Genomic DNA, 27160 nt, shown 5'->3' with positions numbered 1-27160 from the left:
TAATAATATGTTTAGTTTGATGGATTAATTTTGGGATTTAAATTATACTTAAAAACAAATTACGATTTCACTATTTAGCTATCATAATTCATAATAATCATATGTTTGACAAAAAAGGGAAGAAAGTGGAAGATAAAAATGAAGGTCATAATTGATTTTTTTCATTCTCTCACTCCATAATATTTATAATCCCATTAAAAATCTAGGATTAAAAATCATCTATCAATCATCTCATTACACAGTCGAAGTATCAAATTATAAGACTATCCTTATTAACGAATTAACTACAAATATTGATGAAATTATTAATGATTATGTTATCACAGGTGGGAGTTCACGCTTAATGTCAAATAAATTTTAAAAATATAAATACTGCTAATATTTTCAATAAAAACATAGACAAAAGGGGTCCCACGCTTATCAAGACATGCCACGTGGAGGTCTACAGCAGCTGGAGTTCGCACCTCAGCAATTTCGCATATTCAACAACCACCGTCCCCGGCGGCGCTTTCTAGTCTCCTCCACGACCAACTCCAAACATATTACATTGCAACTTCAAAATGTCCGCTACCATTCATTTCCCAATTCACAGTGCATCTCTCTGCATCCATGCACCTCAGAGCACCCCATTTTTCATCCGCTCACCACCCATGATCCTCTCCAAACTCTCACCGCTCCGCCACCACGTCCGCCGCCGATTCGGAGTATGCGCCGCCGCCGTTCGACAAGACACTACTCTCTGGACACCTGCGCCGCTTGTGAAAATCTCCCACGCCGCCGAATCGCTCTTCAATATAACAATCGACGTCTCTGATTCCCCCGAACTAGCATCGTCTTACACCAAGGCTGGCCAGTATTTACAGCTCCGCCTGCAGGATCCGGATTCGAGACCTTCGTTTCTCGCCATCGCGTCGCCGCCATCCGTTGCTTGGTCGAAAGGCGTGTTCGAATTTCTTGTGAAATCGGTTGCCGGGTCCACAGCCGAGCTGCTTTGCGGGCTGCAGAAAGGTGATGTCGTGGAATTGAGTGCGGCCATGGGTAAGGGTTTTAATGTCGATGAAATCTCCCCGGCGGAAAGTTATCAAACGGTGCTTATTTTTGCTACGGGTTCCGGAATCAGGTAAAAAGCCATCCAAATTAGTTAAAATTGAAGATCAATTTTATTGGTTTCTTTTTAGGTTTCTTGGGGAAAGGCAGTCTTTTATTGGGGTCTCAAGGACGAAGATTCGTTTGATCGTTTCTTCTTTGGACCTGACTGTATGTAGGTTCTGATTGTTTGCATGCTTAGCTCCAATTTGGTTTTCGAAAAGATTTGTGCCGCTATCAGTAAATATGCTGCAATCCTAATCCCTTTAATCTCTATGCATTTTGTGGGACCTTTTCTGTTTCATGTACCAATCCATGCTGGAACCATTAAAATGGTTGATAATGTCGCCATATAGTAAAATACTTCAGTGTGACTAGATGAAGTTAGAGTCTTGTTAAATACCCCACTCATAGGTTAGCATGCATACATCCATGGGAGCACCTGCAGCCTAGAGAAGAAGAGTTCTCATGTAGCAGTTTCTGAACGCATTTCTTCCGGTTCATATTTTTGTAATTTTTTAGGAAATTACAATTATGTGGTTGGTCATGATTGGCCTAACCAGTGATTTTGTGTTCTGTCATCTGTGAACTAATTTTTACTGGTCATTCTAGGATTTTGTGAAAATGAGTGTATGGACGTCCCTGTAACCCAGAATATCGTATTTGTAATATCATTTTCTTGCTTAAAAGTATCTAATGTGTTGTGGCAAAATGTATCCTAACCACGTACCATTTGATCATGTTTTATTTTTGTTTTGTCCATCCATTGTTTACTTCCTTCTGTGATTATGACATGCAGCCCAATTCGATCTTTGATTGAAGCAGGCTTTGGTGCCGATAAGAGAGCTGACGTCAGACTCTATTATGGTGCTAGAAACCTTAATAGGATGGCATATCAGGTATTAGAATTTTGTTTATAAATTGAGGGTTTTTCATATGCACTGGAGTTTAGGAGTTTAAATAGGCATTTAGGATTAAAATTAGGTTGGTTTGTTGGCTAAGTTTATGCATTTTCTTTCCAGGAAAAGTTTAAAGAGTGGAAATCTACTGGAGTTGATATTGTGCAAGTGTTATCCCAGCCAGATGATAGTTGGAACGGGGGGCGAGGTTATGTGCAGGTGGTTATAAGACATATTTCAGGGATATGCAATACCTGTGGTTTTGTATTTTGTTTGTATTAAGACCTTTGCTTTTGCAGGCTGCATTTGCTACAGAGAAAGGAATCTTTAGCCCTCAGTCCACTGGTGCGGTGCTCTGTGGTCAAAAACAGATGGCCGAGGTAGATATATCTTACAGCCTTTTATTATAGTTATAGCTGTGTCGCTTTGATAGTGTGCAATCATGTCAGTTGCTGCGTGTTCATGTAGTGGTTGTGTGTTCCTTTGTGCAATCTTGTGCAGTTCGCCACCGCGGACATAACAAGCCTGTGTGGTAATGGCCATTGGATCCCATGGACACCACATGAATTCATGGGCAGTCCTCCACTTATTTTGGGGATCCAGTGGTCCCTGCTCCAAGTGGATCATACTTTGACCCCTAATTTTTACTGGTTGTTTTGGATAATTTTGGTGTATTGGAAATGTCCATTGAGCGTACATGGCTAAAGTTTGATTTGCTGTCTAAAAGGCTCTCAACCTCTCAGGATTCTAGTGTTTGAATTTTATTTTTTTTCCCCGAATAAGTAATAGATACGAAGAGAGTTTTAGCCTTGCAACGTTAAATTCCCAGACGTAGTCTTTTGGCCAAAAACATGTAGATCATGTCTCAAGTTCATTAGTTTCCCGTGTCACCAACATTGAGTCACCACAGTTGTGCCAAATTAATGATGTGAAAAAAAAGTTACGCTTAAAGACTTTAATCTTACCCCATGGTTTAGTTTTGCGATAAGATTTGTTTCTAAATATAATAATCTTTATTTATTGGCGTGAATGATTGTCTTGTACCATCACAACTCCCATCAGTCTTGCGTGCTAGCCTCATTTTCTTCAATGGTTTTTTGTCCCCCAAATTTCACCTTACCACAAGAGGGGTAAACTTTTACTGTACAAAGGGCATGAAGCATAGACTCATATTGTGAGAGTGACTTGTTGAGCATAACTAGGAATGAGAAGCTCAGACTACAGCAAAAGCGTGGCAAAACAACATTTAATGCTTTTTCAAGCCTGTTGAGGCTTCTAAAAAAATAAAATAAATAAAAAAGCCTGTTAAGGCTAAAATTATTGTTGAGTGCTGAATTTAAATGTTCTCGGGCAGCTGTAGCCTGTAAGTTAAGTTTTGTGAAGCAACCATACAAGATTGGATGAAAAACAAAACATGCTGGTTTTCTTAAAATACCTTGCGGATTTGCAATGACATTCAAATTGAAACCCAAGATTACCTGGTAATAATATAGTTTAATGTCATATCCATTGTTGCCATAGTATTTTAAATATATTGGTGCTGCTCTTATAGCCATTTGGTATACGTGTATTCTTTATTTAGTGATTCTAGCAGGTTTGAGATATATATATATACTAGCATTCATTGCACGGGATGCTTGCATATATATAATTTTTTTATGCTAATTGATTTTCATGTCATTTCTAGAAGTCACATGATGAATTAAATATTCAAAATTTTAAGAGTGATAACAATCTAATCTAAATATTTAAAAATACAAATAAAGATAGAAAATGTCATTTTGGTAAATAAGATAAAATCTAATTGCAAAAGAATTAGGAGATCATATAAAATGACTAATTTGCCTAATATTTTTGGTTTTGTTTGGAATTAAATTAAAATATAATCGTAATTTCATCCCAAGCTTCACCAATTAATTTATAGTTAGTTAATTAAAAACTCTCTACTATAATAATATAGTAAGATATATATATATCATAAAATAATCGTTCCCTTTACTTTTGATACTAATTTTCTGAAAGTGAACCACCATTTGCGACTGTTGGAAAATAATTAAATTGTGGGATATCTGCTTTTATTGCAGGAGGTCACTTCAATTCTTGTGGCCGACGGAGTATCAGGCGAGAAGATTTTAAAAAACTTCTGATAATGTTCTATTGGGAGGTTTCCACATTGTATTATTGTAACGATTCCAACATCTTCATTCATTTGCTCAATCCGAGCATCAAGAATCAGCTTATTAGAATGGCGAAATAATACCAATTTTGTCAGGTAAGGTTATACTTCCACAACTTCCACACAAAAGCTTCCTCCAGATAGTATAGTTGCAATTCAATGTTGTCCATATTAATGCAAAACACCAGGTGCGGCATAAAAATTGGAAGAAGTGGGAATTTTAGTTACTCTTTTGATGATTATTACTTGGAAGCTGATGACTTTTTTGTTAGAAGTTGTCTTGAATCCATAGATTTATATCTGAGAAAGAAAATTTCAGTCTTGTTTCACTTCATTCTTAGTTTTGTGCACTTCATTCTTACAATCTTACTATCGGTGACTGAAGATTTCTATGTGAATTTCTATGTAGTATGAAGGATTGATTGGCAAGAAGATTATCACAATCAAACTTTTAAATCAAAACATGGATGATGACTAAGCTTTACGTTGTCGCGTCATTAGATTACTTTGTTGGGTAAATTGCATATAACACTTTGCGAAATTTCAAAATAGCTGATAACTTCTTGTAAAAAATAAGTAGGAGATTTATGAGCATTTATAAAAATAAAAAAAAATAAATAATAAAAAAAAGAAACACAAGGGATAAGCAGTTAAATAGGTTATTAACTTTTTTGAGATTTCACAAGGGTTTGTATGTAATTTACCCTTGTTTGTTGGCCATCATCTTCTCCTCTTTGATTCTACCTTTTTTTATTTTCTGGCAATTCTTTCATTTCTTGCATAGCTCAGGATCAAACCTTCTCGCGAGTGGTTTCGAATCCTCTTAGCTTCCGTATTAATTAAAACGTTATTTATTCTGAGAATCTGTGAACTAGTATGAGTATATTCTATCTAGTCGATATTCAATAACCTTCTTGTTTTTAGTATCGACCTTATTACTGATTCCGGTGTTGAAAACATTGACATCTCAGCCGGGAATGTTAGGTGAAACCGAAAGGCACGAATTTGTCTTGGCTTGGATAGCCCGATATAGACGGTGTTCGAGAGAGTTTTAGGAAGTAGCTTTTTCTTCAAATTTAATTTGTACAACAGATGTCGCTTGCACGATATATTAATGATAAATTAATATATTTGGATAAGATAACGACGTAAGACATCAATATTTTGTAAAAGTTGTTCCAAAATATTGGATAAAATAAAAACGATAACAATTAATTGATATCTTTTTTCCACACTAAGTGGTTCTAGATATAGAGCTATGCTGTTTTTTAGCCAGGGATGGGTTCGAGTTGAGTTTTGCCAAAGTCGAAACCTGTCCTACCAAGAAAAAATAGGATCTGCGCTCGCACACATGCCCCACCTCTGTTTTAGACTAGACTCACCCTGCTCGCCACCTCAAAACCTGTTGAAAAATTAAATAAATTATTATTATAATATACATAAATATGCACAAACACACATATATATGTATTAATGTATAAGTCCATATTTACAAATTAATTTTGATTTGCATCCCATGGTGTAGGAAATTTGTGGGTGTATTTTAACCGTCCCAAAAAAAAAATAGAAAAGAAAAGAAACTATCGTGTTTTTAGCAATGACCTATGAATTTCTACACAATAGGATATACTATATTATAAAGAAATAAACTTTTAGGTGTCTTCTTGTAATTTTTAAATTATTTAAGTATTTTTAAACACACAGCTATACTTCTAAATTTTTTAAATAGTTATATCACTCTTAATAATTTTTTTTATATCTGAAATATATTTCAACTACTATCCAATTTATGTGATAAATCAATTATTTACAAAACTAAGAAAATATCTATTTCATTACGTCTGAATTTTTTAAGTTGATTTCTTAAAATCTGAAGGAATTATAACCAATTATCGATACCACATGTTCGAAATGTATAGATTAGGAAATAAAAGAATTAATAATTATTTTATCGATTATAATAGTTTTGTTGAAGTAAATACGAGTAAAATTTATTTTGGTACATAAATTATTGATAAAAAATTAGTACTTGAGCTATTGAAAATAACATAATTGATACATGATCTAATTAAAAAGTCGATTTATCCTTTAATAAAATTGCTTTTATGTCCAATTATTTTTGTAAATTCAACTAAGTGCATATCTTATTTCTCAAAGTAATTTTTATTGATAAGTGTAAAAATAAATTTACATTAATTTAAAAATTATATCTATTATAAGAAATAAGTATCTTACTATTTTCATAATATATTTATATTTTATTCATTAATAAATGATATTTTTTTCTATCTATATTAAATAATTATCAATTCTTTTGAAAAAAAGTTATAAAAATTATATATTAATAAATAACACTAAGAAATAAATCATATATATGATTAAAATATATTTAATATATATAAAAATATAATAAAATAAATATTTATTTATATTAATTCAAGCACGAATAAAAAAATATAATCTTATAAATTTTTAAATCAATTGAAAAAAAATTTGGCCAGTAGAATCACGTAAATTGAGAAAAAAAATAAGATTTTTTTTTCTATAAGATTTTTTTTATTATATAAATATTTAATGTTGATTTTTTTTTGAATTTTCAACATAACAATATCATATTTTGAAAAAATAAATTGATGATTATCTTTTTTTCAACAGTGAAAGAACAAAATCAACGAGCTTCGAGACATATATTTATTTTATTATATTTTTATAAATATATTACAATATTTTTTGTTGTATAATTTGAGTTGACAATTATTTATCATCATATAATTTTAAATAAATATATTTTAAAAATTAATCAATAATAACCTCGAATATAAAATTATGCAACTAATCAAAATTTTATAATAGTTAATTGGACTTAATAATAATTTAGATCAATGATAAACTCGAATTTTTAATTTGATCATGTAGGAAGTATGAATTAAATTATTTATAATATTTCATATATTAATTTGATATTATATCGATAATTCTTGTATCAAAATAAATATTATTCAAATAAATACTTATTTTTTATTTCTTATATAATCATTTTTTAGGAGAATCATTTTCGTTTTTGAACATATATAATCATTTCTATTCTCAAAGCAAACGCTTCTTCAACAGAAGAAAAAAGACTGGATCAACTCCTCCGGTCGTTCCTGATTATATATATACTACAGCTACTGCTCTGATCCGTCTCCGCCGCCTCCGCAACCACCACCGCCACCACATGGCGTCGTCGACTACCACCTCGAACGTCATGCTTGCGATCGTTGAGAAGAAGACGAACTCGCTCGATTTGTACAGGCCGCTTCGTAACTTTATAGTGATCAATTATTCGGAGCGCGAGGCGCAGAATTTGGAGGACGATCTCCAGATGCTAAAGCAGCTCCGCTCCGACATCGAGAGAGGAGGATCTTCCGATTCTCCGTCTGCGCGGCGTGACATAATGCAGAGTTACTATAAGGCCCTTTGTGCGGTGGAGTCCAGGTTCCCGATCTCGCCGGACAAGGATCACGTCAACACGGTGTCGTTTACGTGGTTTGACGCGTTTAAGAGCAAGCAGAAAGCTACACAGCAGAATATTCATTTAGGTGGGTACTTCGTATTTGTTTTGACGGATGTATTGCAGTTCATTTTGTTATTTGATTGGGATAATGATATTTGAGCGAATAATTGGAGATTGCTGAATTTTATTGCGAAGCTCCTGCTGCTAAAGCACTTAAATGTGGTGGTGCTGATCATGATAATAAACCAGTGTGGTGCATTTTGAATTACATTGTATGTTATTATTTTATTTTTTTTGCTACGAAAGATTTTAGGGGATTTAAATGCGTTGATCTTGACCGATTCAACCCTAAGGAAAGGAAACAAAATACAAACATTCTGACATTAGAGCTTTTGAAGCTGAGTTAATTTTTTGACACTGGACAATAGACGCATTCATGCATACGAAATACAATCCGCTGCTATGTTTCAAAGGACTTCATCCTTACAAGTATCTAATTTATGTAGAAAAAGCTGCGGTATTGTTTAATTTGGGGGCAGTGCACAGTCAAATTGGGCTAAGCTACGATCGATCTGCTGTGGAAGGAAGGAGGCAGGCTTCACATTCATTTATAGCGGCTGCTGGGGCGTTTGCATTTTTGAGGGATAATGTGTCCATGAAAGCATCAATGGGAAGCTCAACCACTCTGGATGTGTCGGTGGCATGTGTTGGGATGCTGGAGAGGTTGATGTTGGCTCAGGCTCAGGAGTGTGTGTACGAGAATACCATAGCCAAGGGAAGCAGTCCTGGAGTCTGTGCTAAGATTTCTAGACAGGTTATTGCGCAAACTGCAATCATGTCACCTTCTGCTTCGGTTCTATATTGATTAGACGTTGGTTGATATTTCCTAGATATATGAAATAAATCATGCCCTTTGATTTTCCCCCTCTTGTATCTGGATTGGGATGTATTTGCGGGTGTCAATAAAGGTTGTAGAATAATGGGAACACCCTGATGTCTAATATAACAGTGTAGGGCACCTAAAAAAACTGATAGCGTCTGTGTTCCTTGGTTACTCTGAGCTGGAAGGTTCTAGTTGTTGCTGTCTGTGCTCCTTGGTTACTCTGAACTGGAAGGTTCTAGTTGTTGCTCCCTGTCCTAAATTTTTTTAATGGTTGCAAAATGTAAAATATTGACTAGCGTCTAAACTAAATATGTGAAAAGCCAAGTATTGGCTGGCTTGTGGTGGAAGTCATCTGCTCAATTTTTTAGAAGCATAAAATTGCTCAACAGGACTCACAAATTTGCCCCTTTCCGTTTAGGTTCTTGTGTCTCAAATGCAACATGACTTCAAATGACCTTGATTGCAGGTCGGGCTATTTTATGAAGAAGCCTTAGCTGCATTGAATGTTTCCCCTTTCAACCAGCATTTTGACAAGGCCTGGATCACTCATGTTCAGCTAAAGGCTGCTTTGTTTTATGCAGAGGCATGTTATAGATATAGTTTAGAGTTACATGAGAAAGAACAGATCGCTGAGGAGATTGCACGTCTGAAAACCGGGATTAATGCTTTGTCTGAAGCAAAAAAATCAGCTCCTAAACTAGCTGCTCAGCAGCTATCGAATGCAATAAACAAGCTTGAAACTAGTTTAAATTTTAACCTGGAGAGGGCTGTGAAGGAGAATGATAGAGTGTACCTAATGAGGATTCCGCCAGTCAACTCTTTATCACCACTTCCTAGCTTTTCCATGGTTAAGCCTCTCCCGATGGCTGAGGTTTTGGATGCTAGCCGGGAGAAGATGTTTGCCAGTCTTGTTCCTGATAGCAGTGCAAAAGCACTCTCAAGGTATACTGAAATGGTTGATGACATCATTAGGATACAGGCAGAGAAATTGCAACAGGGAAGTGAACTAGCTCGCGTGAGACTTAAGGAAATGGAATTGCCTGATTCTGTCATTGCTTTGGAAGGGAACAGCACTTTGCCAACAGCCCTAAAAGAAGATGTAGAAGCAGTTCAAATATGTGGTGGAACAGCTGGTTTTGAAGGTGAGTTACAACAACTTAAAGATTTACGAAGAGTAAACCAGGAGTTGTTGGTTCAAACAGAGGAGCAGTTACAAAAAGAGGCAATTGAGGATGCACAATTTAGAAATCAATTTGGAACTCGGTGGACAAGGCCACAATCCAGTACCTTAACCAAGAACTTGCAGGACAGGTTAAATAGGTTTGCATCAAATTTGAAGCAAGCAGCTGAAAGTGATGCTCGTATTGAGAGATCTGTGAGAGAACATTCTGAACTTCTGTCAATACTCGACTATCATCCGGTAATTGAACTTAATTCGATGATATTTCTCTGAACTTCGCAAGACTTATGGCTTATGATGTTATCTTTGTGATAGTGGCTTGATATGTCCATGTGGGTCATTTAGTTAGTTATTCTGGGGTAGATATTCATTGAATGATCAACTGTACGGAAATGTTTGGCATGCACACTTTTCGCTCTCTGTATATATTATCTATATAGTTTTCTAGCGTGCAGAATGTGGAAAGCATCTGAGGCCTTAATGTAGATTATGATAAATTAGGGTTTTATTTTATAATATATATTGTTGATTTGATAAGATATTATCTTTGTAAATTAGGTAGGATGAGATTTGTTATCCCTTATTCACTGGGATATGATTTACTCTTTGTAATTATAAATAGATGTACATATCATCTCAATAAAGTATTCTCCCGATAATTCAATATTCTACATGGTATCAAAGCGCCAGGACCTCTCAATTCTCGTCCAGCTCATCTTTCTTCTCTTCTCTGCCATAATTTTCCGCAGTCCACTCTATTAATCTCCTTTTCAGCGGCCCACCTATAGCACTATGTCGGCAGAATCTTCCACTGTCTCTGTGATTTCCAGCGACACAGTGGCTGAGAAATCCAATGGATCGATCGCTTCTCTTTCCGGCAGCGAGTTTTCATATCTACAAATTACCTCCCATAAATTAAATGGGCGTAATTATCTTCAGTGGGCTCAATCAATCAAGATCGTAATTTGCGGTCGTGGAAAGTTGGGTTATCTTACTGGTGATCTACCATCGCCTGACAACAATGACCCCTCGTTCAAAACCTGGACAGCCGAAAACTCAATTGTTATGGCTTGGCTTCTGAATTCAATGGAGCCCCAAATCAGTCGGCGTTACCTTTGGTTTCAAACCGCGAAAGAAAGTTTGGGACGCAGCTCGCAAGATGTACTCCGATCTTGGAAACTCTTCTCAACTATTTGAGCTTCGCTCCAAACTGAAAGACATCAAACAAGGGGAGAAATCTGTCACCCAATACTTCTCTGAACTTCAGGATATTTGGCAAGAATTGGATCTGTTTATTGAAGATACTTCGCCATGTGCTTCCTGCAGCGTTAAAATCCGGCAGTCCTTGGAAAAAGAACGTGTCTTCGATTTTTTGGCTGGCCTCAGCCGCAACCTTGATGATGTTCGTGGCAGAGTTGTTGCACGTGAACCATTTCCATCACCTGAAGATGCCTTTGCTGATGTTAGACGTGAGGAAATGCGCAGAAAAGTAATGTTATCCGATGATTTCTCCCGCCAACAGTCTGCCCCTGATGTCTCTGCCCTTGTGACACACAAAACATCATTTTTTACTCCACGTACATCCAAACGCCCTTGGTGTGAGCACTGTAAGCGCCCTGGACATACAAAAGATAAGTGTTGGGAACTACATGGTAAGCCCGCTGGCAGCCCAGAAAGAAAGGGGATACGCACGGTTTTCACACCCAAATCATCCAGGATCATCCTGCAAATTCTGGACCAGCTGCACCCTTCACCAAGGAACAGATTGAGCAGATTGAACAGTACTGTCATTTTCTGCGTCAAATGTCTCTGAATCCCTCCACCGAACCCCCTGTTGGGTCCTGCTCAATGACCCAATCTGGTATGATTTTTTGGGCCCTTCACTCTACTTGTCTAGGATCTTGGATTGTTGATTCCGGTGCATCCGACCACATGACATAAGATTCCAGCTTATTTTGCAATTTTACTCATTATTCGAGTCCCACTTTTGTGAAAATTGCTAATGGGTCGATGACCTCTGTTATGGGTATTGGTAGTATCCGTTTGTCGCCAGATATTGTCCTCAATTCGGTCCTCCATGTCCCTTCCTTAGCATGCAATCTCATTTCTGTTAGTAAATTCACTCTTGATAATCATTGTGTTGCTAAATTTGTGCCTTTCTCCTGTCAGTTTCAGAACCCACGATCGGGGAAGATGATTGGCAGTGCTAGGATTCACAATGGTCTTTATTATTTGGAGGTTGCTCCGCCTGAAGGTCTTCCTACGCAAGTTTCGAATATTGCCTCTACTTTTGTTTCTAGGTCTAGTGAAATAATGTTATGGCATCATCGGTTAGGCCATCCCAGTTTTTCGTATTTAAAACATTTGTTTCCTTCATTATTCAATAATAAACATCTTGATACATTTGATTGTGATGTTTGTCCCTTGGCTAAGCATACTCGATCTCCCTTTACTTCTAAAACGTATACACCGTCTTCACCATTTGCACTCTTTCATAGTGATATTTGGGGGCCTTCTCCAGTCATGACCTCCCAAGGAAAAAAATGGTTTCTAACCTTTATTGATGATCACACGAGGGTCACTTGGGTTTACCTCCTTAATAACAAATCTGACACAAGTCAAATCTTCACAGCATTCCACAAAATGATTCAAACACAATTTCATACAAACATTCAAACTCTTCGCACTGACAATGGTACAGAATACTTCAACACCATCCTGGGTGAATATTTGTTGGCACATGGAATCATTCATCAAAGTACGTGTGTCGATACCCCACAACAAAATGGGGTATCCGAAAGAAAAAATCGCCATTTGTTGGAAGTTGCTCGGGCCTTAATGTTCACTATGAATGTCCCAAAATATCTCTGGGGGGATGCCATCCTAACCGCCGCTTACCTCATCAATCGCTTACCAAGTCGTCCTCTAAATTTTGCTACCCCTTTATCCCTCCTCATTCAGAAATTCCCTCACCTCCACATAACCCATAAACTACCATTAAAGACATTTGGTTGCACCGCCTTTGTTCATATCCATACCCACCACCGCAGCAAACTAGATCCACGAGCTATCAAAACTATCTTCATTGGTTACTCACCCACTCAAAAGGGTTATCGGTGCTACTGCCCCAAAACCCGGAAAATGTTTGTCTCCCGGGATGTCACTTTCCTTGAAAAAACACCTTATTTCTTCTCCGCTTCGCTTCAGGGGGGGAGCTTAGTTGAAGCTTGTTGGGATAACCTACCTCTTCCCGCAACTGATCCTATCCAACTAACTCTTCCCACAACTAATCAGATCCAAGAAAATACACCCAATTCTCTAGAAAATATTTCAGGCTTGGAAACAAAAGAAAAAGCAATACCACAACGAGAGTTGCAAGTCTACTCCAGACGTAAACCTCAAAATAAAAACACTGTGAATCCTATCCACAGCCAAGAAGATGAACCGATCGTGGATCCTCAGTCAGGTAAAATTTCTGATCTCGATATACCCATAGCTTTGAGAAAAGGTATTCGACCATGCACTCAACACCCTATCTCAAAGTTTGTTTCCTATTCAAATCTATCATCATCATTTCGTGCTTTCATCTCGAATGTGTCTAGTGTAAACATTCCCAGGTCTGTTCAAGATGCTTTTATGGTCCCAGAATGGAAAATAGCGATACTTGAAGAAATGCATGCATTAAGGCAAAATAACACCTGGAGTTTGGTGGAATTACCACAAGGGAAAAATACAGTGGGATGCAAATGGATATTCACTGTAAAATATAAAGCTGATGGATCAATCGAAAGATACAAGGCTCGTCTGGTAGCCAGGGGATTCACTCAAACATGTGGCATTGACTACACTGAAACATTTGCTCCTGTTGCAAAACCCAACACTATCAGAATTCTTCTATCCTTGGCAGCAAATCTTGATTGGCCGCTACATCAGCTCGACATAAAGAATGTCTTCCTAAATGGTGAACTTGAAGAGGAAGTCTATATGAGTCAACCTCCAGGATTTGAAGAACAACTAGGATCTCGAACAGTGTGCAAACTTCACAAGTCACTTTATGGGCTGAAACAATCTCCACGTGCCTGGTTTGGTAGATTCTCAAAGGTAATAAAGAATTTTGGCTATGTTCAGGGACAAGCAGATCATACTCTCTTCATCAAACACTCTGAGAATAAACACATCACCATTCTCATAGTGTATGTTGATGACATCATTATTACTGGAAATGATAGCAAAGAAATGGCAAGCATAAAACAAATGATGGCAAAAGAATTTGAGGTTAAAGACCTTGGAACACTGAAATATTTTTTAGGAATGGAATTTGCCAGAAGTAAAAAAGGTATCTCCGTCTCTCAGCGAAAGTACACATTAGATCTTTTGGAAGAAACGGGAATGTTGGGCTGTAAACCTAGCAATACGCCCATCGAGCTAGGAAACAAAGGGAAGATGTTTGAAGGAAAAACGGTGGACAAAGAACAATATCAGCGACTTGTGGGAAAACTCATTTACCTATCACATACTCGCCCAGATATTGCCTTTGCAGTCAGCCTAGTAAGTCAATACATGCACTCACCATGTCAAGGCCACCTCGATGCTGTGTATAGAATTCTGAAATACTTGAAAAAGGCTCCAGGAAAAGGCTTACTGTTTGCAAAACATGAAAATAGAGCAGTACATGCATTCACCGATGCAGATTGGGCTGGATCTATTTCTGATAGAAGGTCTACATCAGGATATTGTACCATTGTCTGGGGAAATCTGGTAACATGGAGTAGCAAAAAACAATCTGTCGTTGCTAGAAGTAGTGCAGAGGCAGAATATAGAGCACTGGCCCATGGAGTTTGTGAACTAATCTGGATAAGGAGAATTATGATGGAATTGAAACTTGAGGTTGAAAAACCTATGACATTGTTTTGTGACAACAAATCAACCATCAGTATTGTTCATAATCCGGTTCACCACGATAGGACTAAACATGTTGAAGTTGATCGTCATTTCATCAAAGAAAAGATAGAAGGGGGTGATCTCAATGTTGAATATGTTCCTACTTCTCACCAGTTGGCTGACTTGCTCACCAAAGGACTATCAGAACAGGCTCATGAATTTCTTGTTGGCAAGCTTGGTCTCATCAACATCTACAACCAAGCTTGAGGGGGAGTGTAGATTATGATAAATTAGGGTTTTATTTTATAATATATATTGTTGATTTGATAAGATATTATCTTTGTAAATTAGGTAGGATGAGATTTGTTATCCCTTATTCACTGGGATATGATTTACTCTTTGTAATTATAAATAGATGTACATATCATCTCAATAAAGTATTCTCCCGATAATTCAATATTCTACACTTAACATGTTCCAGATTTTTTCCAACCCACATTTAACACAGTTTTAATTGTAATTGAGATGGTTTTTAGTTAATATGGGCTTTTGAGTTCTTCATTTTCAGCTTTCCTTTTAGTGATATAGCCACAATTTGGTTTGAAATAGGCACAAATCTCTATGTTCTTTATCTTGATCAATCATATTCAAATAAACTTATAGCCTGATCTGTCCTTGACCCTTCTGCAACTTTAATTTTCCTGCTTGAGCAGTAGCATAATTATGGCTATTGTTATTTGTTAACTGACCCTATTTCTCATTTTACTTTTTATAGATCGAATCTGCTCTTCCAAGTCTTGCAAGACCGATTATGTCTTTGGATTTCAATGAAGATGCTGTAGTGGGAGGCCTGAAGCAGAGCTTGGTAAATTAATCTACATGGGGCTTGGTTGACGTGCAAATCTGAATCTGTAGTATCTTGGACATAACTTACTTTTCTCTTTGCTCTTTTTCCCTCAAATTCTCGATGATATTCTCAATTACCATCAGCAAACAGGCTTAACAAAGTTTTAGAAGGCATGCAATATGTGAACATAAGGGAAATCTTACTCTTTTTTTTTTAAAACTCAAATCGACTTCTCATGAGGAAATTGATGTGGCTACTTACCTGACAGAGTTTTTGCTGAATGTCCTACTGAAAGATGAAAACTAATTTTCTGAGACCTGATGGAAAATGCTATAGCTATATGATGTCTTAAATGATGTAATAATTTTTTGTTTATTGTCTTGATGGATAGACATATTTGAGGATTGAAAAGTACAAGGTCTAATTGTTCATTTGAATTCAGCGATGCAAGTTTCTGTCAATACTTTGTTCCTGGGGACTCCAGTGCATCTCAAAATTGACAGCTTCTTTTTGCAGAGACAATTAGAGAACCTTGGTGCTCTGAGGGCTGGCCTTGAAGACATGCTGAAAGAGATGAAGAGGAAGGTACATGGAATTGCAATTTTGCCACTGGGTATTCGTTGTCTGTCAAATTGATAATCTTGTGTTTTCTTTCTTGAAAATGTGGCGGAAGTTTAGAACTGATGGAACTATGATTTGCAAGGACAACAAGAGAGGTGGTAGATGATCATGGCGTTTTAATTTATACAGAATTTATGAAGTCTAGCATTGGCTGTTCCGAATGTAACAAATATCATGCTGTTTGACTTAACTTTGTATTTTTTAGTAGTTTAGTTCTTGCACTCATTTTCCCTGGACGTTTCAGATCTTATTTAACCTCCCATGCTTGTGAATATGCGGCTCAGGATGATATATTGCCCAAGTTGATGGCTTCCACTGGCTCCTCCCAAGAGGAACTGTTTAGAAAGGAGATATCAAAATATGATAGCATTTGTGAAGACATTGCCGAAAATCTCAAAGCTCAAGCACAGCTTTTGATGCACATCCAGGTCTGGATGTAGCAAGTTTTTTTAATGTTCCTTACCCTGCGTTTTCTCTCTCTCGAGGATTGTTGTAAGATTGTAGCTGTTATGTTTTTTTTTAATTAATTTTTTATCTAGATCTATAAAATTGTTCCCAATACATTTTCTTCTTACATGACACCTTTTGGTCTGAGGCTCTGAGCTCTGGAAGAAAAGATGAATATTAAGCCGTAGAGTATGAATCCTGTTAGTTTTGGGAAAATCGTCGCACCATTGGGTGGACCAAGAAAATTCAAAGAGGGGGCACCTTTGTATATCTAAGAGGTGCAAAACTTCATTTGCAAAAAAAAATTACGCATGCAATTTGAATATTTTTTATTTGAGAGGGGGAGGGCAACAATTCTTGTTCACCACTCGATAACTTCTTTGTAGGTTTTGCCAATATTAGTTAATACTTATACTTAACCAGTAAATGCCTATAATGCAGTTTATGAATGTCACATGCATTGTTAAGCGGGCTGTGGAAGAATATCACCTGCTTCACGTTTTGTGAATCTAAATGCAAGTACTTGTACACAGATTAATCAAGATTGCCTTTAGAGAGGAAATTCCTTTGTACTGATATGAACATTGCTTGTTTCTTCTTATTTCATTTTTCCCGTATGATTAATTAATTTTTGAGTGCTTTTTAGGGAACAAATAAGCTATTTTAACACGATTTTATATGATATCTTGAACAGGGCCAAAATGATAAGTTCACTGCCATCTTTAATGTTGAAGATTATAAAGGTATGGACGTATGGTTTGCTGAAACTTGTATTTTATGGCATCCTGAACAGAATATAATGCTATTATGCCCGAAAGTTGTTAAACGAGGAAATACTCAGCAATCAGTTTTTGTGAAGTGAGCAAGTTTATGTTTCTTCAGAGAGAGTTCAGACATTAGCATTTGGCATTGGGATTTGTTATTTGGGACCCACCCAATATGGCAATATGTGATCACCTTGCTTCTTAACTTATCAGAGAATAATTAAAGTGTTCCTAAATGGAGTTGCACGAGTCTCTGTTTTACTGGGTAAAAACCTGAGTCACAAAACTTGCTTATTTTGATGATTTGTCTGCAAATATTTATTTTTGGATGTCAATATATCCCATACATCATCTTAGTAATTGTATCTGGTGAACAGGCAATCCTAGAGAGATTTGGTGACCGTGGTTTCTTGTCTTATGTGCCCTGCTAGCCATTTGTTTTTTCAATTTCAATTTTCAAACAGTTTTCTATCAATTGGTTTTTTCTTCCTTGGATCCACGTCCATACAGTTGTAGACATGCTGGTTCAACTGAACTCGACGAATAAGAGAATAACAGCCTTTATGCAAATAGACTTGAAGTTGGATTCGTTTCGTATCAGAAATTTGTTCTACCTTGTGACAATTACTTGAAGCACTTGTAACTCTATTGATACTCTTGGCAAGTTATTTATCGAACATGCTTTGTGTAAATATCTCTTCCCACATTCCTCAGCATCTCGTGAGAAGAGCTACAAACAGATTGAAGCTGCTGTAGCCAAATTTCAAGAAATTAAGGAGAACATCAATGAAGGATTAAAGTTTTATGTTCTCCTTCAGGTATAAAAAATCATTGGTTATTTTAGACTGGGTTGCATATATAGTGTGAACTTGTTAATTAGAGAAGTTGGAATCGATTATGATATTCAAAACTAAAATTTAAATGATCTTTCCTGTGGATCTAACTTAAGTTATCCTGTGTCCAACTTCCCTTGAATACTCGAGTTGTGCCGGGATTGATGGATTTGAGTTTATGGATTTTAAATTGCTGAACTTGTTTGGATGTATAATATTGAAGTGAATTTCAAATTCATTCCATATGAGTTTATGCAATTATAATAATATTTCTGGTGGATTTCAAATACATTCAAAATAGATGTCATTTGAAATCCATTTCTCAAACCCCCTCCGCAAATCAAATCTTTCTCCAAATCAAATTCATCAATCCAAGTGCAACTTAAATGATTTCACTTGCCAATTTTGATTGAACTGAATGCAAATGGTGTGTGAACTGAAGTTTAGCTTTAATCATTCTTTTTGGACCTCTGGCATTGTTCACACCTGTTAAGCGGTCAGAGTTTCAATGCATAATTATCTTTCTGGATTAAAATTGTTTACCCCTCAAGATATCTGCCTAGTTTTTTCTTATTGTTTTCTGTTTGGTTGTGAAGGATTGATTTCATCAGTAGTCACTAATTACGTTTTTTTTAAAAAAATCTGATACAGGATGCTATAACAAATGCAAATCAGCAGTGCAGTGATTTTGTGATGACTAGAAATATCCAGTGTCGTGAAATGATTGACGATGTTCAGCGGAAGATATCTGGTCTTAGTTTCCAGGATGATAAAAATACTTCTGGGTACTCGTATTCGTCTGTTGGGCACCCACACAGAACCAGTTCTCAACAGCAACCTGGTCCAGCAGACATACCCACTTCTTATGTTCAAACCCCCACTTACCAGCCGCCTCAGCAACCATCGACACACACATATTCTCAAACTCCTTATGGCACCCCACAACAGCAGCATCCTTCATATCATGCAACTGTTTCAAGTTCTCCTTACCCCCCTCCACAACACCAACCGCCTCCAGTGAACCATGAATATGGGCAGCCTGCCTATCCTGGATGGCAAGGCCCATACTATAATCCAGCACCCCCTCTGCAAACAGTTTCTATGCCCAACCCTCCATATACTGCTCCGTCTGCATATCCACCTTCCGACCACAGTAGCTTTTATAGACAGTGATGATGTACCTATATATGTTTGTTTCATCTGTAAATTTATCGTTTTTTTTCCAGTCTCGGTAGAATGGATCTGGTATAGATGAAGCCTGGGAATAGCTCTAGTTCATTAATTTAACACATGTACTTCCCGCATATGTCAAAAAATAAAAAATAAACTTCCTGTTTATGCCCAATAATCATTATATATAGAGAGAGAATGCTACTTCCATCTCTTTCTACCATTTCCGCTTAATCGTTTTCTGATATTTATGAAGCATACTTTGTGAAAGCTTTACTGTGGGTGCTGTCGCTAGATGGATGAAACATACTTCCTACAGTTATCTTACAAAATAATTGTTCTATCTGTTTTGTTTATAGAAATAATTTTGTTTGAGAAATAGTAACCAAATAGTCTTGTTTGTGCTATTTCATGTGCTTATCGTGCTGGCTTACGTACAGTCGTTCTTTCCTAGTCAGTCTATTAGAGGATGCATTCCTGGGGAATTTACTATTTTTCTTCTGATTTCGAGTTTTTCATTTTGTGGGTGTTGCTTTGGTTAGAGTACAAGTAAAAGGTCATATCCCATAGGTTCTGGAAGAAATGTTTTTCGAGAAAGGAACACGTATTAGCGACTTGGCGTGGCGTGCTAACAGGTATCTTGTGCTTTTTATGGTATTTTTGCCAACCAGAAGTGTCCAAACCCTTCCGCCCGAGCGTTTGCTGTGTAGTGTTTACCCCATTGCATTATACAACTATCAACTATGACACTATTATTGATATCGTGCTTTGGAAAGTTTGGCATATCAATCAGGACCAGGAAAAACAGTGAAGCTGCTGTCTTAAGGTATTGTCTTACGTTTTAAATCTCCACAACGAATATATGGACACAAGGAATTTCCAGTCGATTCAGGGGCGACCTTCATGTCACCTGCAAATGGTAAATAGGCATGTTTCCATTAAGTGCTAGAATCACAATATTAATATAATGTATGTACTTAATTATTACCTCTGCGGCGGCTTGTGGAAACCACGGCACAGTAAGCTGTGCGGTTGCAGTCACATTCAGGGATGGAGTTGAGATTCAAAAGTACTTGGAGACCTCTCCGTCTCGTGTTAGATCATAATTGATGCACTACATTAATTACTTCAATAATAATAATAATAATATAATAATAATAATAATAATAATAATAATAATAATAATAATAATAATTTATCTTTCTATATCTATACTTATTTAAAAGTGTGAATAAAATGTCAAAATTTTACATTTGTTATATATAAAAATATATAGATTATAAAAGTAAAAACAACATTTTAGGTTTCAATATTAATATTATGACATGGTAAAGTTATATTAAATACTATATTTATAAGCTTACATGAGTTATTAAAAATGTCTTATTTTAAATTGTTAATGTATATATAAAATAACGATGATCATAAATGATAAAAATATTGAACCTCGAAGGTTACATTGTTCGAAAATATTGTAATTTTTTTTATTAGTTGCAATGTTAAAAATTATATTGATTTCATAACTAAACATGTTATAGTTTTTCTTTCAAATAGTATATATATTACCAATTATTATAAATTATATTTTATTTAACGAACGACAACACTTCAATAAATGAATGATAATGGATCGGGTTTAAACTTAGCATTGTATTAAACCCGCTCCAAAGAGACGAGTTTAAACTCTCCCAAATATTTTTACAAACAGGTCAGGGTGGGTCTTCGCATTTGGCAATACTCATAGAACAAGCAATTAACACAAAAATTATAACATTAAAAATGCATATTTTATTTAATTTGATTAACATATCTCACTTATTAGCAAATACATAATAAATCATATCGATTCAAAACATACATACATAAAATAGAAAATAAAAAAATGCATGATACCAAACATGTCATATTTGCTCAATAATCAACCAAATGATGGAAACTCGAGTTAATAATTGATTCTTTCATAGAGAAATAAAAAACGGATGGTAAATGAAAAAAAAAAGTGATAGAAAAAATTCAAAATATAAAAGAAAAAATAATTGCGTAATAATTTAAATTAAGGTTTAGAATGTATTATTTATATTACATTTGTTTTTCATAAATCAATAGTCAAAAAATAAATAAACAACACAGAAGATAAAAAATTACAAAATAAATATTTAATTTAATTAACTTATCTCATTTATTAACAAATACAAAATAAATAATATTGCTTGAAAACATACATACAGTAGAGTTATAAAATAAAACCAATTCATGATACAAAACAAACCATAAGTGCTCAAGATTAATCAAGAAAAAAATAAAAAAAAAACACTAACTTTAATAATTGCATAGGTTTCACTATCAATATTATGACAAGGTAAATCTACATTAAATACTATATTTATAAGCTTACATGAGTTATTGATAATGTTTTATTCTAAACTGTTAATGTAGATATAAAATAATGATGACCATAAATGATAAAAACATTGAAACTCGGGGGTTATATTGTTCGAAAATATTGCAAATTTTTTATTAGTTGCAATGTTAAATATTATATTGATTTCATAACTAAATATGTAATAGTTTTTTTTAAATAGTATATTTATTACCAATTATTATAAAATATATTTTATTTAAAGAACGACAACACTCCAATAAAGGGATGATAATGGACTTCGATTCTCATTTATTAAAAGAAATGCAACGAAGATTGTTGAGTGCGATAATTGTTCTTGCTAGGTAGAACAATCGAAATATGACGCTTGGCTGCTGTGGGGTTTAAAAGATTTGAGTTACACTAATATCACGAGTTATAGCTTTTTCTAGAGCGGCAAGCGCACGGTTCTATATATTATTAATTATAAATTATTAATAAAATCTTTTTTATTTATAGGACAACATCATTTCAATATACTACAAGATTTTAGAGACACTAAATAAAAAAATATATACATTTATTCTCAAGATAGATAAGACGGTTGAAATACAAGACGAAATTATGTTAACATTTTTAATCAAAAGCATTCAAAATTCGAGAAAAAATTTAGCAAAAAAAATTATTGCAATAGTAGATTTCAAACAACTTAACATTAAATTAAAAATAAAAAACGTTCAATAGCACATTGATTATTAACGATATTGACTTACAAGTAATAGAAGATGATAACACAAGAATTAGGTTGGAGGCAATGAAATTATTTATACTCTTGAAAAAAAAAATCATCATAATCCAACAAAAGAATCAAAGAGTAAAGATATAAAAATAAAAATAATTGATAGAGAAAACATCACAAAAATTATTATCGAAAATGATGAAAAAATTAATTTTTATTAAGAATAAATAATAGATGGCAAACGAAAAAATCGTGAAAAAATAAAAAATGGTTATGTACAGAAAAAAAGGACGTTGTAATTTAATTTAAAGTTTAGGAATGCATTATCTGTATTATTATTATTTTTTCAAAATCAATAGTGGTAAAATAATTTTTCAATTTTATGTATTATTTATTATATTTTTTCTTAAATTGTATTTATTAAATATGTCATGACATAAAATTATATATTTTCCTCAATGTCTAATTTATACAAAATTATAGTATTTGTTACAACATTATTTGAAAAAACATCTATAAATTCAATTAGACTTATAACATATAAAATATTTAAACAAAGATTCTTGGCACTAATTTTATAATACATGTTGTAAATATCATATTACATTGAATTTAATATTTACTAAAATATCATGAAAATTATTAAATAACTGCATGTTTATCTCTTCTCATCTCAACTCATTTATTTATAATGTTTATAAATAATAAAAAAATATTCCCTGACTTTTACTAGTAATAATAAAGTATGTGAATATTAGCTTCCCGAACAAACAATCGCAACTAAATATTAGAAAATTCATAAAACAACCAATAAACATTTATTAACGCAGCTCAAATAATCGTTTAACTTGATATTCAACATAATTTTAATTTTAGAGTTGTTGATTTTATATTAACGCAATATATAAGTCGAGAAGCGAATGGGTTAAATTCTCACTGAGGCAGCCTGCAAATAGACCAATTGCTGGAATTAATCGAGTTTAGAAACTCCAAAAATCGAAGCTGTCAAAATTTATAACAATTGACAGCCTGAAAAAGTCAATTGAGCCCGTAAATCGATTTGAAAACTCCTCAAAAAACGAAGTGAAATCGATTGGGGAAGAGTAAGGTGGTCATGCCCGTAAATCGAGACTACCCCCAGTTCAAAGGGATAATTTTATATTATCTTTAAACTTAAAGGTTCTATCTCAATAAAATTTAAGGATAAATATTTATCAATATTTATGAAATTCATTAAAAAAATAATATGACCCACATGTATTTATAGATTTCAACCCTTAAATTTTCATTGAAGTCGTGTCTATATAAAGATGTCACTTACCCCAATGAGGGCTTCAGCCCTTGGTCGCATCATCTCCTCCATTTATGGAAAACATAACGTTATTATCTTCATCAAATTCAAAATCAATATTATTGCATGCCCACATCATTTTTTTTTCTTCAGATGATGTTAAATTGGAGGTGTAAAGAATTTCCTAACAGTGAATATAAATCACTGTCATCTATGTAGCTACTCATATTAAGATAGTGTTTGAAAGAATTTATAAGAAGCACTTCATACATTTTTCTTTTAGAAAGCTCTTTCAAACACTACCTGGCCAACTACAACAACCATCTATTTCAAGTACACGATTAACATTTTTTTGGAGATAAATTTGATTTTTGTTCTTGTTCGAAAGATAAAAATAATTATGTTATTAATATTATCTCGTTTTTTATTATCTTATCTAAGCTCACGACTCGTGTGGATTAATTAGAATAGGCTAATAGCCGATCATCATAATATAAAGACATCAATCAATTAGTACGTTAAATCCTCCTATATATGGTTTTTATTCAAACTATATGTATGTAGATAGTATAACTACCGTGTGTTTATATATATATATATATATATATATATATATATATATATATATAGTTTCTTTCAAGTGCATACATACTATGCCCACCATCATGCTCACCAATGATGTGATACTATTCTATTGGATGTGATAAAGATGTGATAAACTGTATGTCCAATAAAATAGTGTCACATCATTGGTGGGCATGATGGTGGACATAGTGGGTAGGCACTTAAAAGAAACTATATATATATATATATTATATATTATAGAAACTTCACCCATGCATGTATCCTATTTAATTTGATTTAATTTTTTAACTATAAAATAAGAACAATTATTATAAATAAAAGCAGCTAAGCATGATGCTAAAGCCTGAAAAGACACAAAAAAATTACTGCATCGAATATTATATCTTCTTGATTTAAGATTATTATTTTAAATATATATATATATATATATAATTATATAAATATTAATTTATTTTGATATTGGACTTCCATAAGACGCCTTTGTCACAATAAATGAAAGGTAAATTGCTTATAAATCCCTAAACTTATAATCAACTTATTTATAACTTCCTACCTAATTAAAATTTAGTTTCCACTCCCTGGAGAGAGAAAATTTTCCACAAATCCCTAATATACCCTTATTTTTTTTAAAAAAAATGAGAGGATGGATAATAAAAACAAAACTAATCCAAATAGTATATATATAAAAATTCAAATTAAAATCAAAGAGCATAAACCATATCATATACATGCTTATGTTGATACAGGAGCAAGTATGTGTTTAGGAAGCAAACATATACTTTCAAATCATTATTGGAAGAAATATGATAAAAGATTAAAAGTCCGAATAAGAGATGGATCAATAATCATGCTTGATACAGTAGCAAAAAAATAAAAAATAGAAATTGAGAAAACAAAATTTGTAATACCCATTATTTACCAAATAGAATCAGGAATGAACATTATAATAGGAAATAACTTTTTAAGAGAATATCTTCCTTTTACACAATTTGAAATCACATAACTTTAAACAAAGGATCATCAATAATTTATATTCCTAAAATACGAACAACATTTCGTGTAGGAAATGAAGGATTTACAAAGAATTTTCATAAGCGAAATACAAATCCAATAGAACTAAAAATAGAAAATATTTTAACAATTAATCATGAAAAAAGAAATCATGAAGAAATTTCATGATATTTGTTCTGAAAATCCTCAGGACAAAATTAAGAAAAGAAAACAATTCATTGCTTCAATAAAACTTAAAGACCCTAATATCACAATCCGTGAAGCACCAAGAAGATGCAACATGGATGATGTAAAAATATTCGAAAAAGAGGTTCAAGAATTACTAAAACTTAAGATAATCATCCCAAGCAAGAGTCCACACTCTTCACCAGCCTTTTATGTCAGTAAGAAAGACACTGATAAGAAAAAAATGGTAATTGATTATCGAAAAATGAATAATGCAACAATTATGGATGATTATTGCATCCCAAACAAGAATGATTTACTATCTTATATAGGAGGAATGAAATATTTCTCCAGTTTAGATTGTAAATCAGGATTCTGGTAAATTCAGCTAGAACCACAAACACAACTACTTACAACATTCAGATGTCCAAAAGAACAATATCAATGGACTGTATTACCTTTCGGACATAAACAAGCTCCAGGTATCTTTCAAAGATACATGGATGAATCTTTTAAACCTTATGTAGATTTTTGTTATGTTTACATAGATGACATATTAATTTACTCAAAAACATTAGATCAACATTATAGAGACCTTATGACAGTATTAGATATTTTTCATAAAGATGGAATTATACTTTTTGAAAAGAAAGCACAATTGTTTAAAACAAAAATAAATTATCTGGGATTACAAATAGAAGACGGAAAACATCGTTTTCAACAACATATACTTAAAAAAATTCATGATTTTCCTAGTGAAATCAAAGATAAAGATCAATTAAGAAGATTGCTAGGATTATTAACTTATTCTGAAAATTACATTACGAAACTTGCAGAAATCAAAAAACCTCTTCAGGTAAAACTTAAACAGGACTATAAATAGAAATGGTCAAAAGAAGATACTAATTATATAGACACTATTAAAAAGAAAATAATTAGTAATCTTTCAGAATTATATTTTTTTTCAAATAAAGACATAATAATAATTGAAACAGACGCCTCAGATGAATACTGGGGAGCATGTTTAAAAGCTTATACATGAGAAAGACATTTAGAAGAACTTACTAAAATAGCTACTAGGAATAATGAAGAATTATGTATTTATACATCAGGAACTTTTCAAGGTGCACAATTAAATTATCATTCAAATAAAAAATAATTATTAGCTTTAATATATACAATTAGAAATTATGAGATTTATCTTATTTCTAAATCGTTTTTAGTAAGAACTGATAATATGAATTTAACATATTTCAAGACAAGAAAAATATCAAAAAATGCAGGGAGAAATGCAGCAAGGTTAATTAGATGGCAATTGGAATTGAACCATTATCAGTTCGAGATCCAGCATGTCAAAGGAACAGACAATTCATTACCCGACGCATTAACTAGAGAACTTCATCCAAATTATACTATCCGTAGTACCAGATTAACAAAAAAGATCCTAAGTGATCCAAAAAATGACTGCGAGTCATCCGAACATGCCTTAGAAAACATGGGGAATATAAATTGATGAAATGAGATTTATATTCAAAAATATGAATTATTTTATGACTTCAAGTCATCCGAACATGCCTTAAAAAGCATGAGGAATATAAATTGATGAAATGAGATTTATATTCAGAAACATGAATTACTCTAAGAGTAAAATAATCAATCTCATAAAGATTGGTTTAATTCTTGCAAAAGAATTCATAAATGCAATGATATGCATAATAAAACTATCC

The 27160-nt window shown here is 33.8% G+C and overlaps 2 protein-coding genes across 2 annotated transcripts; both read left to right on the top strand.

Moving 5' to 3' along the window:
* The first annotated feature begins 471 nt into the window (after nt 1-471).
* Nucleotides 472-4490, top strand: LOC140874947 (fruit protein pKIWI502). Its single transcript, XM_073278452.1, has 5 exons — nt 472-1120; nt 1886-1985; nt 2109-2204; nt 2285-2365; nt 4070-4490. Exons 1-5 carry the CDS (start codon nt 561-563, stop codon nt 4130-4132), a joined length of 900 nt encoding a protein of 299 aa, XP_073134553.1. The 5' UTR covers nt 472-560; the 3' UTR covers nt 4133-4490.
* Nucleotides 4491-7248: 2758 nt separating this feature from the next.
* LOC140888266 (vacuolar-sorting protein BRO1-like) lies at nt 7249-19514 on the top strand. The gene is made up of 9 exons (XM_073295955.1): nt 7249-7742; nt 8164-8471; nt 9007-9960; nt 15377-15466; nt 15965-16033; nt 16354-16497; nt 17211-17259; nt 17995-18098; nt 18765-19514. The coding sequence occupies exons 1-9, from the start codon at nt 7379-7381 to the stop codon at nt 19284-19286; spliced, it is 2604 nt and encodes an 867-aa protein (XP_073152056.1). The 5' UTR covers nt 7249-7378; the 3' UTR covers nt 19287-19514.
* Nucleotides 19515-27160: the final 7646 nt, after the last annotated feature.

The sequence above is a fragment of the Henckelia pumila genome, chromosome 1 (assembly GCF_033568475.1).
Source record: "Henckelia pumila isolate YLH828 chromosome 1, ASM3356847v2, whole genome shotgun sequence".
In the NCBI taxonomy this organism is placed as follows: domain Eukaryota; kingdom Viridiplantae; phylum Streptophyta; class Magnoliopsida; order Lamiales; family Gesneriaceae; genus Henckelia; species Henckelia pumila.
The sequence above is the reverse complement of the archived record's forward strand: the minus strand, read 5'-3'. Positions and strand labels throughout refer to the sequence as shown.